Source organism: Podarcis muralis, chromosome 7, assembly GCF_964188315.1.
Source record: "Podarcis muralis chromosome 7, rPodMur119.hap1.1, whole genome shotgun sequence".
Classification (NCBI taxonomy): domain Eukaryota; kingdom Metazoa; phylum Chordata; class Lepidosauria; order Squamata; family Lacertidae; genus Podarcis; species Podarcis muralis.
In genome coordinates this window covers 69,014,776-69,028,516 of record NC_135661.1, presented here as the reverse complement: position 1 = coordinate 69,028,516, position 13,741 = coordinate 69,014,776, and the positions used below count along the sequence as shown (strand labels likewise).

General features: G+C 45.7%; 1 protein-coding gene across 9 annotated transcripts in view; it reads right to left on the bottom strand.

The window, feature by feature from the left end:
- Positions 1-13,741, bottom strand: part of PTPRU (protein tyrosine phosphatase receptor type U) — a 368,985-nt gene that overhangs the window by 148,321 nt on the left and 206,923 nt on the right. For all 9 annotated transcript variants that reach the window (XM_077932039.1, XM_077932040.1, XM_077932041.1 and 6 more), the window contains exon 8: positions 7,102-7,410. In XM_077932039.1, the coding sequence (XP_077788165.1) occupies positions 7,102-7,410 (309 nt within the window). The remainder of the gene's footprint in view (positions 1-7,101; positions 7,411-13,741) is intronic.

Genomic DNA, 13,741 nt, shown 5'->3' with positions numbered 1-13,741 from the left:
CTTTCTTGTTGATGTCACTGTCATCGTCAGGTCTTTGTTGGTTGGTATGTTTCCTAGCTCTGTGGCCAGTTAGGGGCTTGATGCTAGGCAGATTTAATGCTTCTTTAATGTTGGTATTTCACATAAAAATGGGGGGAAACACAAATAATAGAAAGCAAATTTCGTTTTCAACTATGTAATTATATGGGTGAAAATCATACATAAAGTTGTATACCGTCTTGATATTTTGTATTCCAGTAAGTCATAAATGGTTTATAAATGCATTCATTCTTTTCAATGAATTTATCTGATGCATGTCCTTCTTCACATTGTTTTACTAATGCGTATATCTTTTTTATGCGGTCAGGGATAAATCCCCTTTTTGTCACATACAGAGGGAGAGAACGAAAGAGAGCTGACAGGAGAGCATGAGTTAGAGATCAGTTAAATCCCCCATCATCTTGATTCAGAATAGGCTTGTTCTTTTCCAGCTTTTTCAGATAATTCTCAGGGAAAACTCAAGGTGTTTCCAAAGAGTTCTCTAGTTTTGTGGAGATGTTCATCAGCTGTAGAACATCTGCCTTGCACTGTATTGGAGAGAAGGTCTCAGTTTCAATCCCTGGTATCTTCAGGTAGGGCTAGAAAAAGGACCTGCCTGAAATCCTAGACAGTCACTGACAGTCAGTGTAGATCAGTGTTTTCCAAACTTGGGCCTCCAGCTATTTTTGGACTACAACTCCCATCATCCCTATCTATCAGGACCAGTGGTCATGGATGATGGGAAGTGTATTCCTAAAACAGCTGGAGAACCAAGTTTGGAAAACACTGCTGTAGACAATACTGAGCTGGATGGGCCAATAGGTCTGACTCAGTAGAAGTGCCCATTCCAAATGTTTCTCCACTTTCCACTGGCCTCCATTTTCCGCAGACTTTTCTAAGTATAGTGGTTTCCTCTTCCTCTCCTTTTGCAAGTCATCTGCCTCTCTTTCCCCCAAAACCATGACAGAGGTGGGGAGAGCTGACAGGAAGAAGTTGCTTCTCCCACCCTCCTTAAGCCCCAAAGACTTTCCAATGTCAACAGTGAATTTCCAACACCAGATCTCCAGTAACCAGAGACCACACGTACACTATACAATTAAAGCACCAAGACACTGCTTGAAACACTCATGGGCTTTCCCAAAGAATTATGGAAGCTGTAGTTTGTTAAGGGTGCTGAAAGGTGTTAGGTAAAGGTAAAGGGACCCCTGACCATTAGGTCCTGTCATGGCCAACTCTGGGGTTGTGGCGCTCATCTCGCTTTATTGGCCGAAGGAGCCAGCATATGGCTTCCGGGTCATGTGGCCAGCATGACTAAGCCGGTTCTGGCAAACCAGAGCAGTGCACGGAAACGCCGTTTACCTTCCCGCCGGAGCGGTACCTATTTATCTACTTGCACTTTGACGTGCTTTCGAACTGCTAGGTTGGCAGGAGCTGGGACTGAGCAACGGGAGCTCACCCCGTCCCGGGGATTTGAACCGCCGACCTTCTGATCAGCAAGTCCTAGGCTCTGTGGTTTAACCCACAGAGCCACCCACGTCTCCGCTGAAAGCTGTTAAGAGGCTTCTATTCCTCTCCTAGAGATACAATTCCCAGAGTTCCCTGTGAGAAGGAATTGATTGTTAAATGACTGTAGGAATAGGGCCAGTGAATGTGGCGCGCGCGCACACACACACAAGACTTAAAGCAAGGATCAGGAAACTGTGAGCCTCCAGATGTTGTTGGACTCCAACTCCCATCAGTCACAGCAAGTGCAGCCAACAGACAGCGATGATGGATGTTGTACTTCGAACCATCTGGAGAGCCACAGGTTCCACATCCCCGGCTTAGAGTTAAATGCTCCATAGAGACCAAATTCATTTTCACTTCAGTCATGTACTCAAATACAATGACAGGTTAGTACCAAGGAGACTTACATTTCAGGTTCTAGAAATGATGCACTGTATAAAAAGGCCCATATTCTGCTTTTGGGTGATAAGATGTGGCATGAATGTGATGAAAAGCTTTGTTCTCCAGGCCTGATCTTTGATGGAAGTGGCTTTTTCAGTCCTCGTACAAAGAGTACAGTGTTTAATAGCTAACATTTTTATAGAATGGGTTAACCTCGCATTCCTGTCCAGATCTCAGCTATTGGCATAGTAAGGTTTCTAGGGGTGCTCTCCCTATAATTCTCTCTGAATCACCCTTTACAAGTAATTCTTCCGGAAAACATTATAAGTTAAATGGACCTTTCACAGTGGCCTGGCGTAAGGCCCAGGATTTTAATATTTTTAACAACAACAGCAGTGATGAAGAAACAACAGTTAAATTAATACCTTTCAAGAAGTCATTTATATTAGGATAAATTGACTGATGAATTTACTTGGGGGAAAATAGCAAAATGATGCAGGAATGTGAAGGTGTAGGAAACTGAAGAACTGAACCTCAGATTGGAAAAATGAGACGCTGAAATGGACAGATTTTGGCTATCGCTACAGGTGGCCTAAACTCCTGATAGACAAGTATCATCTAAATCGGATGCTTTGATGACCCTTGACACGTATTGATTTGCATGTGTGCACACAAGTAACACATAAAAACTTCTTTAAAAAAAACAACAACCTGCCAATCAAGTGCCACGGCCCAGTTAGCATCAGAAGAACTGGGAAATTATCCTTCCTGATACGAGACAGCACTTATCCAGGTCAGAGACGTACTGAGACATCTACAGAGAGCAGACATCAGAGGCAGACTGCCCCCTCGGCCCTTTGTCACCATTAATATCTACCTCACGGAGGTGTTGTGAGCCTTAATTAATTGGTGTTTGAGATCCACAGATGAAAGGTGCTGACTGAGAACAAGGTAGTAATTAGAGTAATTGTTGTTATTGTTATTAAGCTTTGATATGCTTACACAAAAAAAGATGAAAGGAAAATGGTCTGTTCTGAAAGGAAGCCCCGGTAATGAAATTCTCCAAAAATAGAAAAGCTGAAGGGGGGAATTTAACACCCACTACTGCCTTACATTTATTCTCAAGCCTGATCTGCACAAAGGAGCAAGAGGAAATGGTAGACTCTTGAAGAGTGGACTGTATCATTTCAGTCTGCAGGTGAAGAGTGCCCTTTCTTCAATACCACCCATGACAAAACTAATTGCTAAGTAGAATAATAATAATAATAATAATAATAATAATAATAATAATAATAATAAACATAGCTCCTATTGAGGAAATTAACTATACCCTACTGTACTGGCTTTCTACTTACAAAGAGGGTGGTTCTCCCCTCCCTCCATCTGTCTATCTAAAATGCATGGCTCTTCTCCACCAGATTCAGTATTTAACCCATAGGTGTCAACTTTTCCCTTTACTTGCGACGAATCCTATTCGGAATAAGGGAATTTCCATTTAGAAAAGGGAAACGTTAATAATAATAATAATAATAAATTTATATTTATATCCCACCCTCCCCAGCCGAAGCCGGGCTCAGGGTGACTAACAACAATAAAATAAGACAACATTTTAAAATCATTTCATTAAAAAATTACTTCAAATCAAATTGATGGCAACCATTGGGTAGAGTTCTGTGAAGATTGCCAAAGGAGGGAGTCAGGCTGTGCCCTGGCCAAAGGCTTGGCGGAACAGCTCTGTCTTGCAGGCCCTGCGGAAAGATGTCAAGTCCCGCAGGGCCCTAATCTCTGACAGCTATGATTTAACCTAAATCCCTTCCAGTGGAGGTCTCAGGTAGGCTCCTTCTTTGTTGAGCTTCCAGCACCTAATGAACACTTCTTTTAAAAATTCCAGCAGACATTTTAAGTGAGCTTCAATTTTAAAGTTTTAACAGATTTTTACCTTCTTCTTTTTCTGTATTTAATTTCTTGTACACCACTTAGAGATGATTGTAGTTAAGCAGTATATAAATGATTAAAATAAAGTAAATCAATAACACTGCAGTTCCACCTGTTCCATAACCCAACGTGGTGGGGTTTGTTCTCCTTTGCTGGGATTCCAGCACCTCATTCCCTCCTCATTCTGCTGCATGTACGGATCAGGCCTCAGTGAGCTTTGGAAAAGCAGACAACCTGGGCCTATCTGCCGCTTTCCAGCATTTGCCACCTCTTCTAGTTTCTTTTATATGCCTGTTGTCTTTGTCCATGGACTTTTCTTGGCAGGGATACTGGAGTGGCTTGCCGGTTCCTGCTCCAGGTGGATCACGTTTGGTCAAAACTCTCCACTATGACCTGTCCATCTTGGGTGGCCCTGCACCGCATAGCTCATAGCTTCACTGAGTTATTCAAGCCCCTCTGCCACAGCAAGGCAGTGATCCATGGACTGCAAGAAGATCAAACCTCTCCATTCTTAAGGAAATCAGCCCTGAGTGCTCACTGGAAGGACAGATCCTGAAGCTGAGGCACCAATACTTTGGCCACCTCATGAGAAGAGAAGACTCCCTGGAAAAGACCCTGATGTTGGCACAAGGAGAAGAGGACAACAGAGGATGAGATGGTTGGACAGTGTTCTCGAAGCTACCAGCATGAGTTTGACCAAACTGCGGGAGGCAGTGGAAGACAGGAGTGCCTGGCGTGCTCTGGTCCATGGGGTCACGAAGAGTCGGACACGACTAAACGACTAAACAACAACTAGTTTCTTTATTTCCATGTCTGGGAGCAGAGGTCCACAGCCCCCCCCCCCATGAGCAAGTGGGCCCCCAAATACAACACACCTGACTTACCACATTTTGAGCAAAGCAAAGTAATAGGCATAAGCCCAAAGTCTAAAAATACCAAGCCGCACTACTGAATTTAAGTCAGGATGTGAATTATCAGAAGAAAACCAAGCAGATACCATTTCCTCCAAGCTTTCCACATCATTCCTATCCCTTCCCTTCTCTCCTCTCACTCAGACCAGCTGTCACATTGAGACAGGCATTCAATCAGTTTAAGTGAACTGTCCCAGATGGTCATTACTGCAACTTTAAGTACTGGGCCTTGAACTTGCTTTTACCCTCTTCCCTCCACATCCCCTTTTCCTTGCACGCCATGGCTTTTCAACAGTGAACCCAGGAGCAGGAACTGTCTAGCAACTGATCTTGTAAGCTGCTCTGGGGGCCATTTTGGCTAATGTGCAGGGTGAAAATGCTTTAAATTAATGAAATCCCCACAAGCATTCTTGTATCCCAGCCCTATTCCTACCTTTAGATGCTACAATAAACCTAAGATAAGAAAGAAAAGCAGGACAGGAAGGAGTAAAGAACACCGATCGGCTGGTCTCATGCATGTATAAATAAGTCCCATTGGTAACCATGGTAACAGTACAGAATTGCTGTCCTGTACCACAGCAGCATCCCATATTTCTACAGTTTCTTATCAATGAGCTCTCCTGGAATTTGCTAAATGCAGACACATGCAATATAGAGCTGATGGTTTAAACCAGAGATGAAGGCTCTGTGGCTCTCTGGAGGTTGACTACAACTCCCATCATCCCACGTAATGCTAACTGGAGCTGGTGGGAGTTGGGGTCCAGCAACATCTGGGAGGGCCTCAGGTTCTTCATCCCGAGTTTAAAGTCCACATACAAGTCTGACGCTTGGACAAAAACCACCCAACTCTGAAAACTGAACCTACAAAAATTCCCATTTACTTTGCAGTACCTCTTGCATACCTTTTTCTTCCTTCCCTCCCTTCCTCTCTCCCAGCCTTCCATTCTATTGCATTTCCCCTTCCTTCAAAATATTTATACCATGTTCCATCTACTATGTTAGAGGTGGCTCACAGCAACACCATCGTGTCTCTCTCTCTCTCTCTCTCTCTCTCTCTCTCTCTCTCTCTCTGTGTGTGTGTGTGTGTGTGTGTACACAAACACATATGTGCCAGTTATCCATGAGAGGTTGTAGGGCAATATTGCTAGGACAAAGGTTCTATCACACATGCCACAATCCTGCAAATGAATCATGCATCTCACCATCACATAAAGACTATAAGCATGTCCAGGTGTTTGCCTAACCACACACACTTTATTATTTGTGGGTGGGTGGGAAGGGTGGGCTTTACTCATGAGAAGAACCCTCTGCATAAATGAGGACTCAGCTAAAGTCCCCTACAGGCCATCCCAGCTCAAATGGAGGGCTGGGAAAGAGCTTGTGTGTGCCCCTCCATCTCCCATCCTTTGCAACAGCGTTCACATGTTCACACAAACGTCTCCACACATCTTAATGCCATCCATCAGTTAGGAGATTGGTGCTGAAACATTACTTTCCCAAAATGATGGAGAAGTTGCTCTTGAGAGGGATGAGCCTCCTTCTGCTTAGCAATAAACTCATGTTTATCCATCTGATGGCATTGAGGTTGCTTCAGGAGCGGTAAACACCTCCAGGCATGCTTCTGTCCAGCCCTCTCTTCATTAAAGCTCTACTTGGGCATCATTCCTGAAGACGAATCTCCTCCAGTGTGGGAAGCACAAGGCCACAGCTGCTAGCCCTGCCCCCAACATCCATGGCCACACCCACTCAGTCCCCAACCTTCCCATGTTGAGCAGAGGAGATTTAAAGGGAAAGTTCTGCTTGCATTCAAGGAAACTTGGGTAAAAGTCCCATCCCACCCCGTGGGTCTTCTCTGCTCAACATGGGAAGGTCAGGAACTAAGTAGGCAAAGCTGATGTGTTTGGGGGTGTTAATGGGTGGGTCTTATGTTAATTCCCCTTCCCATGGTTTCACTAAAGGATGGAGGGGAACTGTAGTCATTCAGATATTCTAGGACTACAGCTCCCTTCATTCTTGAGCACTGGCCATTCTGGCTGAGGCTGATGGGAATCAGAAACGACATCTAGAGAGCCAAAGGTCCCCCATTCCAGTTTAAACCTTTGCACGTTTATCCAAATACCTGAATACTCCTTAAGTCTGCATGGCTAGAAGATCCCATCTGCTGCACCTATGTTTGTACCTTGATTCATTATTCTCAATAAATCAGCATCATTAATCTAGCAGGACATAACTCTGCTTGGATGGGGTTCTGATAAGCTGTTCTCCTTTGTATCCCTTAATGAAAACAGTTTCTGGATCCCGGAGGACAAATCTCTCTCCCCTGCCCACCCACAGAAGATACAAGACTCACCATCTTCATCCGTCTGAAATATCATCTCTTTTCCTTCTTTCCGTCCCTCGGGGTTGGAGAGGATAAGCTTGACGTGGATGTTTTTGTAGGGGAGAAGGTTCTTGATGGTGTAGCGGTTGGCATTGCGCTCCATCTTCACGCACTCCCGGAAAGTCTGGTTGTGGCCAGTGCCTACAGCATAGCGATAGCAGAGCGTGACGGTGTAAGTGTGACATCGCGTCAGGTTGTAGCCCAGAGGTTCCCACTGAAGGGTCAGCTGTCTGGACTGGATCTCGGCAAATGCGAGGCCCTTGGGAGCCCTCATGGGTTCTGCCAGAGAAAACAGAGAGAGAAGTGAATGAATCGATGGCACGAGAAAACACCACAGATCCTGGAAAGCCAGTCACTGGCGGACAACAGGGGCAGGGCCATAGCCCAGGAACAGAACATCTGCTTTGCATGAGTCTCGGGCTCAGTCCCTCACATTTCTAATTCCAAAACCTTCTCTTTTTAGTAGACATCTTTCCCCATCTCTATGGGCATTGTTTTCTGATTACCGTATTTTTTTGCTCTATAAGACTCACTTTTTCCCTCCTAATGGAGTCTTATGGAGCGAGTGCAGGTTGCGCAGCTATCCCAGAAGCCAGAACAGCTGCTTTCACTGCACAGCGATCCCTCTTGCTGTTCTGGCTTCTGAGATTCAGAATATATTTTTTCTTGTTTTCCTCCTCCAAAAACTAGGTGCGTCTTGTGGTCTGGTGCATCTTATAGAGCGAAAAATACGGTATTTTTAATTGTTGGTAAAGAGCCTCTTGACAGGATTTTCTGTGGCAAAGGCTGCTCCTGCAAAAGAAGCCAGAGTGCTTTAGAGAGACACTTCAATCTAGGGAGGTGTCTTATCCACAGAGTGGCAGCCAGCCCCTCTGCCTGTCCCACTGCGCCCATCACTAGCAGAGAATTAGCACCAGCATCAGTGCTGATTTTGGGTGAGGTGTCGCTAGCGCCAATTCTCTGCCAGCGGTGTAGGTGGCAGCACAGGCAACATGCCCACGTGGGCACTTCCTCAAGGGCCTGCTTCCTGAGGCACCTGCTTCAACTTGCCTTGTGGTTGGGCCTGGCCTGTACGCACAGGACTCTGTGAATGAGAAAACAAACATGGCTGCAGTAAGAACACAACCCACACCAACTGCGGAAGCACATATCGTTTCGATGCCTCTGACCATCTCTATTCCCAGTGGCCGACCTTGGGGCCTCCAATTTCAACAGTGCCCTGTGTGATGGCAAAATTCAGCGCCGCCCCCGCCTCTCACCATTCCATTCTACATCATAGTTGTGGCGCCCCCAAGGCTTTGCACCCAGTGTCCCATAAATCCACCTCTGCTGTTTTATAGCCATTTCAAGCTGTTGGTTTTCAGCAGTGTCTAAGGCAGAATGAAAGCAACACCGGACGAGCAAACTCTCGCAATATTTCAGGCAACGACAGCTCCCCTGTGTCTGCAGGGCACTTCCTTCTGGTTAAATATTTGGAATTTTTCATAAACATCATTGGAAGAGACAGCGCGAGGTGAAATACCAGACGAAGCAAAATGCAGCCATAGCATCCCTCTCAGGTCTTTGGCAGCTTACCCGGACCAATCAATCTAACCGCTCTGTCTCTTTTCTCTCCTATAATGATAAAAATCTATCAATTTTATGAGGGTTGTTTTTCTATAGCTGTTATTTTAAAGGTATTTTAGTTGTCCACATAGAGCCTGAATTTACACTGCGGTGGCAACATATAAGTGGGGATACATTTCAATAAAATTACCATTTCTATCATGATTTTGGGTTGTTGTTGCAGTTGTTAAAATGGAAATGGTGTCCCACTGGATTTTATCTCTGTATTCCGAAGTTGTTTTGTAGGAATCGGAATGTGTCTGAATGTGCTCTGAAAATCCAAGAGAACCTCTTGAGCTCTTTAGATGGTGATTTACAAGCCTCTCTTGTTGATTTAAATGCCATCTTTGCAATGTGTATGATGTTTTGTTGGTTGGATTAAGGATTTGATAGCCGGTTTTTAGTTTTTGTTTAAAGCCATTCTAAAGAGCAGCTTCCAAGGCAGATTAAAAAAACAAAAACCCACACCTTTGAATTCACAAGGCTTATAAACCAAACACAACAACAATAACCTAGCCAGCTAAAATCCAAGCTAAGAACAGAAGTCTAAATGACCTGGGGGGGAAGTAAAGGTTTTCGACAGGGACTTTAAATATAATGACTTGCTGCCCAGCAAGACTTTAAGGGGAGAGACTTCCAGAGTCAGGGCCCTGAATCTTGAAGAGACAGAGACACTGTGGGCGGGTAGCTCCTGGGTCTGTACATTTGGTAGATGGCCTGTTCTGAACATGGTAGTACTCCTCTTGAAGAAACAGGTAAGTACTCTTAAATTACCTCTCAATCCCAAACTATCACTCGAGGCCTAAAAGACCTCAGTGGTGAGAACTGATTTGCCAGCTATAGATAGGCTGAGACAGCCTGACCTCAGTGATCTATTCTCTGATAACCTCCCAAATGGACTACTGCAATGTGCTCTGCATGGGGCTTCCCTTTGAGATGGTCCAGAAGCCACAGATGCTGCAGAATGCTGCTGCCAGGTTCTTATGTGGAACGATGAGATGCGCCACCAATCCATAAAGTACTGCACTGTTCGCCTGAAGGTTACTGGGTCCATTTCAAGGTGATAGTACTCGTGTACAAAGCCCTGAATGGCTTGGGACCCAAGTACTAAAAGGAGTGCCTTCCCTAATATCTACTGGCTCAGGCTTTGAGATCAGCAGGTGAGGCCCTGTCCATGGTCCCCTCAAACAAGCACGGCCTACAAGGTGATGGCACCAAGCAGGGTCTTCTCAGTGGCAGCAACCCAGTTGCAGAATTCCCTCCCAGTGGATATCTGGTGGTCCCCCAAGCTATTCTCTTTCAGGCTTTGGTATGTACCACATTTTTCTGTGTATAAGACACCCCCCATGTATAAGACAACCCCTATTTTTTGGGACCGCAACAGAAATTGCCCAAAGTTGTTGAGCTAAGGTATGCTGATTTTTAATTTTTAATGTGACTTTCTTTTAGCAAAAGAGAGAAAAGGGAATTCTCAAATGTTCTCTGTGAGGAGGGATTCACTATTAAACCACTCTGGAAATTGTAGCTCTCTGTGGGGGAATAAGGGTCTCCTAAAGCACCCTTAACTAAATTCCAAGGATTCTTTGGCGGCAGCCATGACTGTTTATAGTGCTACAGTGCTGCTGTAAATGTACTGACATGGCCCAAGTGAGGATTTCAACCTGGCCTCCCCAAGTCCCTGCCTTTTTACATCAGGTTTGCTTTCGAGTGGTTTTTTCAGTCACTGCACACAAGCGCACCAGAGCTTTGGTAAACAACAGTCTCAATGCAAGTATCAAGAGTGCATTTTATCAGTGGAGCCCGCATGCACATTGGCAAAATAGAAGAGTGTGGTGGCACTGAAAGCTCCAGCACCACACTACAGGGGGGCATCCCATGTCATCACCAGGGGCTGCCTCTAGGTCTCTGGCTTGGGCCCTGAAATCTAAGGGTCTGGGATACTCCTGACTTGGCAACCCTGCTGGCAAGCAGTGCACGTGTTTAGCAACATATGCGATGTGAGTTCTAACTGGGATTCCAGCCAGTAGCCATTCCTTAGCAGTGCCTGATTTATGCACAAACTAAGTATGTTACAGCTTAGGGCCTCAAATTTTGTGGGGCCTCTAAATGCATGTTAAAGAAAAATAAATTGCAAGTTTTACATAATTGGTTAAAGAAAGGGGAAACAGGGAGACTCTGAGACAAGCATTCTCTGTTTTAGTTGGATTGTTAGTTTTTAATTGCATCATTGCCTATGTGCCAGTATATATGCAAATATGAAATACAATCATTTCTATTTTCGTTGTCCTTTCTGTTGGAATACTAAACGTTTTGTTTTTGGGGGGGTTGGGGGGGGTGATGCTATGCAGCGTTTTAACATTACAGCTTAGGGCTTCGGCGTGCTTTAATCTGTCCCTGAACATCAAGGACCTTATGACAAAATATGGAATTAAAATATTTTGAATAAGGAAATCACATGCAGTACAAGTCTGCCAATATGTTAGAAAGAGTGGAGTCTGATTTACTAGGGCAGGTGGGACACTGCCCCAGCAACCTTACTCAGCCCTCAGCAAGCTCCCACCTGCCTATCTTCTTGCTTATTCAAGGGATGACACTGCCTGTTACATTTCAGCAGGTGTCGTGGGGCACCCCATGCCCCATGCCTGGTCCAAGGAGGAGGATGTTGGGAAGTCCCCAGCAGAAGCTGGGGGACTGTCATGCGGCTCCCTGAGCAATCAACACAGAGGTGAGCAAGAGGAACAGGGAGGAGCACTCAGCACTGGAATCACAGTGTCTCACGATGATTGGAAAAGGCTAGTGGAGAAGGCTAGTGGAGTCTGGAGATCTAACACTGAGCAGAAGGAGTAGCCACCGGCAGAAGCTGAACAGATCAGAGGAGAGCCCCCAGTGCCTCCTTCCCCACCACCCATGTCATCACCAGGGGCTGCCTCTAGGTCTCTGGCTTGGGCCCTGAAATCTAAGGGTCTGGGATACTCCTGACTTGGCAACCCTGCTGGCAAGCAGTGCAGGTGTTTAGCAACATATGCGATGTGAGTTCTAACTGGGATTCCAGCCAGTAGCCATTCCTCAGCAGTGCCTGATTTATGCACAAACTAAGTATGTTACAGCTTAGGGCCTCAAATTTTGTGGGGCCTCTAAATGCATGTTAAAGAAAAATAAATTGCAAGTCACCTCAAGCACATCAGCAGGCAAGGAGAGAGGAGCAACACCAGTTGAGGGTCTGGCAGCATGTGGACAACAGTGCAACTCCACTGACAGCTGAATGCAGGTGGGGAAATCCTGACTCCACTCTTTACAGCTGCTCGCAGGTGGGCAGACAAGCAACAGACAAGGGGCGTGTTACCCCCACAACTGTAATCCATTAGGCACAATATGTACCCAATATTGGGATGGCAACTTAAGGTGTAGAAGAGCTGGACACCCTTGTCAACCCAACTTCCCTGGGTGGGTGTTTGGCAGAGGGGTTGTGTAAGGACTGAGGAGCAACAGAAGGTGGTGGAGCCTTGTCAGAGGAGGAGGGCGGTGGAGCCATGTTGGAGGGATGATCGGCAGGCGTCAAAGTCAAGATTAGGGAGGGGTCAGGAGTGGGAGTAGCAGCGAGTCAAGAAGAGAGGACAGAAAGGCTGCAAGCAGCCAGGTCGAACCGGGGGCTGGGGGTTTTGAACTGTGAATGATATTGGAGGAGCATTTGGTCTGAGAGCACTCCATCCCCCTGCCCAGACCTCAGTGCCAAATGCCGACCACAACAGAAGAGAGGAAGATGGGGACAAAACTAGGCTTTGTTGTCTCTATCAGGCATTGGCTCTGGCTCCCCCTACTGTTGGGCTCCCTGTCTTCTGCCCTACAAGTCACAATGGACACCAGTCGCCACTGATTAGACAGATCATAGCAACAACACACTACAAGACCTGCCATTGCACGTAGGAGTGCAGAGACTGAGGTCCAGAGGGAAATTTGCCCATTAGTTCTCCAGTAGAAATTGCTCGTTACCAATACATCACCACAACCGAAGCTCCCAGAAAAACCATAAGTTCAGGGGGAATATCATAGATTCCAGACATCGCTTAAGTTTTTTAAAAAAGGTCTGGGGGTGTGCGCAGGCATCAGGTGAAGGGCAAATGTGTTGCATGCAGAAGGGTCCCAGTTCACTCTCTGGCATCTCTATGTAGGACTGGGAAACATTCTTCCCTGAAACCTCGGGAAGCTGTTGCCAGTTATTGTAGATGAGGGATGGGGAACCCGTGGCTCTCCAGACGCTGTTGAACTCCAACTCCCATCAGTCCCATCCAGCACAGCCAATGCCAGGAATAATGGCAGTTGTAGTCTGTCAACATCTGGAGGGCCACAGGTTCCCCATTCTTGGAGTAGACAATTCTCAGCTAGATGGACCAATGGCATAACTCAGTAAAAAGCAGCCGCTTGTGTTTCTAGGTTCCCAGAGCTAGGATAGATGACTAGGAACAACACTGATTGATTCAGAATAAGTAGAAGGGGCATGAATCATGTTCTCCCTGGGATCCATAAATCCTCTCAGCAGTCTTCTGTTTTTCTCATTCCTCATCAGACTTTTGCCTTTGATGTGGACTCATTAGGCAACGGCACGGAGGGAAAATTGATTAGCTCTGCTCTGCAAGGAGAAGGGGGCTTTCCAGCAAGCTCCAAATAACAAACGTAATAAGGACAGAAGCCCTTGCCTTTTCAACGAGTTCAGCATCAGGCTCTTGAAAGGGACGCACACTTGACAGAGTCATTGAGGAGAGGCTCAATTAGTTATCATAACTGACATCAATAGCAGTTGTCTGCTTTCATAAGGAGTCTGGCTTCGTTGCCACTGTGAAATACAAAGGTTGTTTATCTCAATAACGAAGGATAAATTCAGATTCCTGGCATCAAAGCAGGGAACCCAAGTGGAACCCAGAACAAATATTGTACTCAGAGACGGGTGAATCCGTCAACTTCAGTTTCTATCAATTTTTAATTTTTCTATTCTTAAGTTCCATTCTCC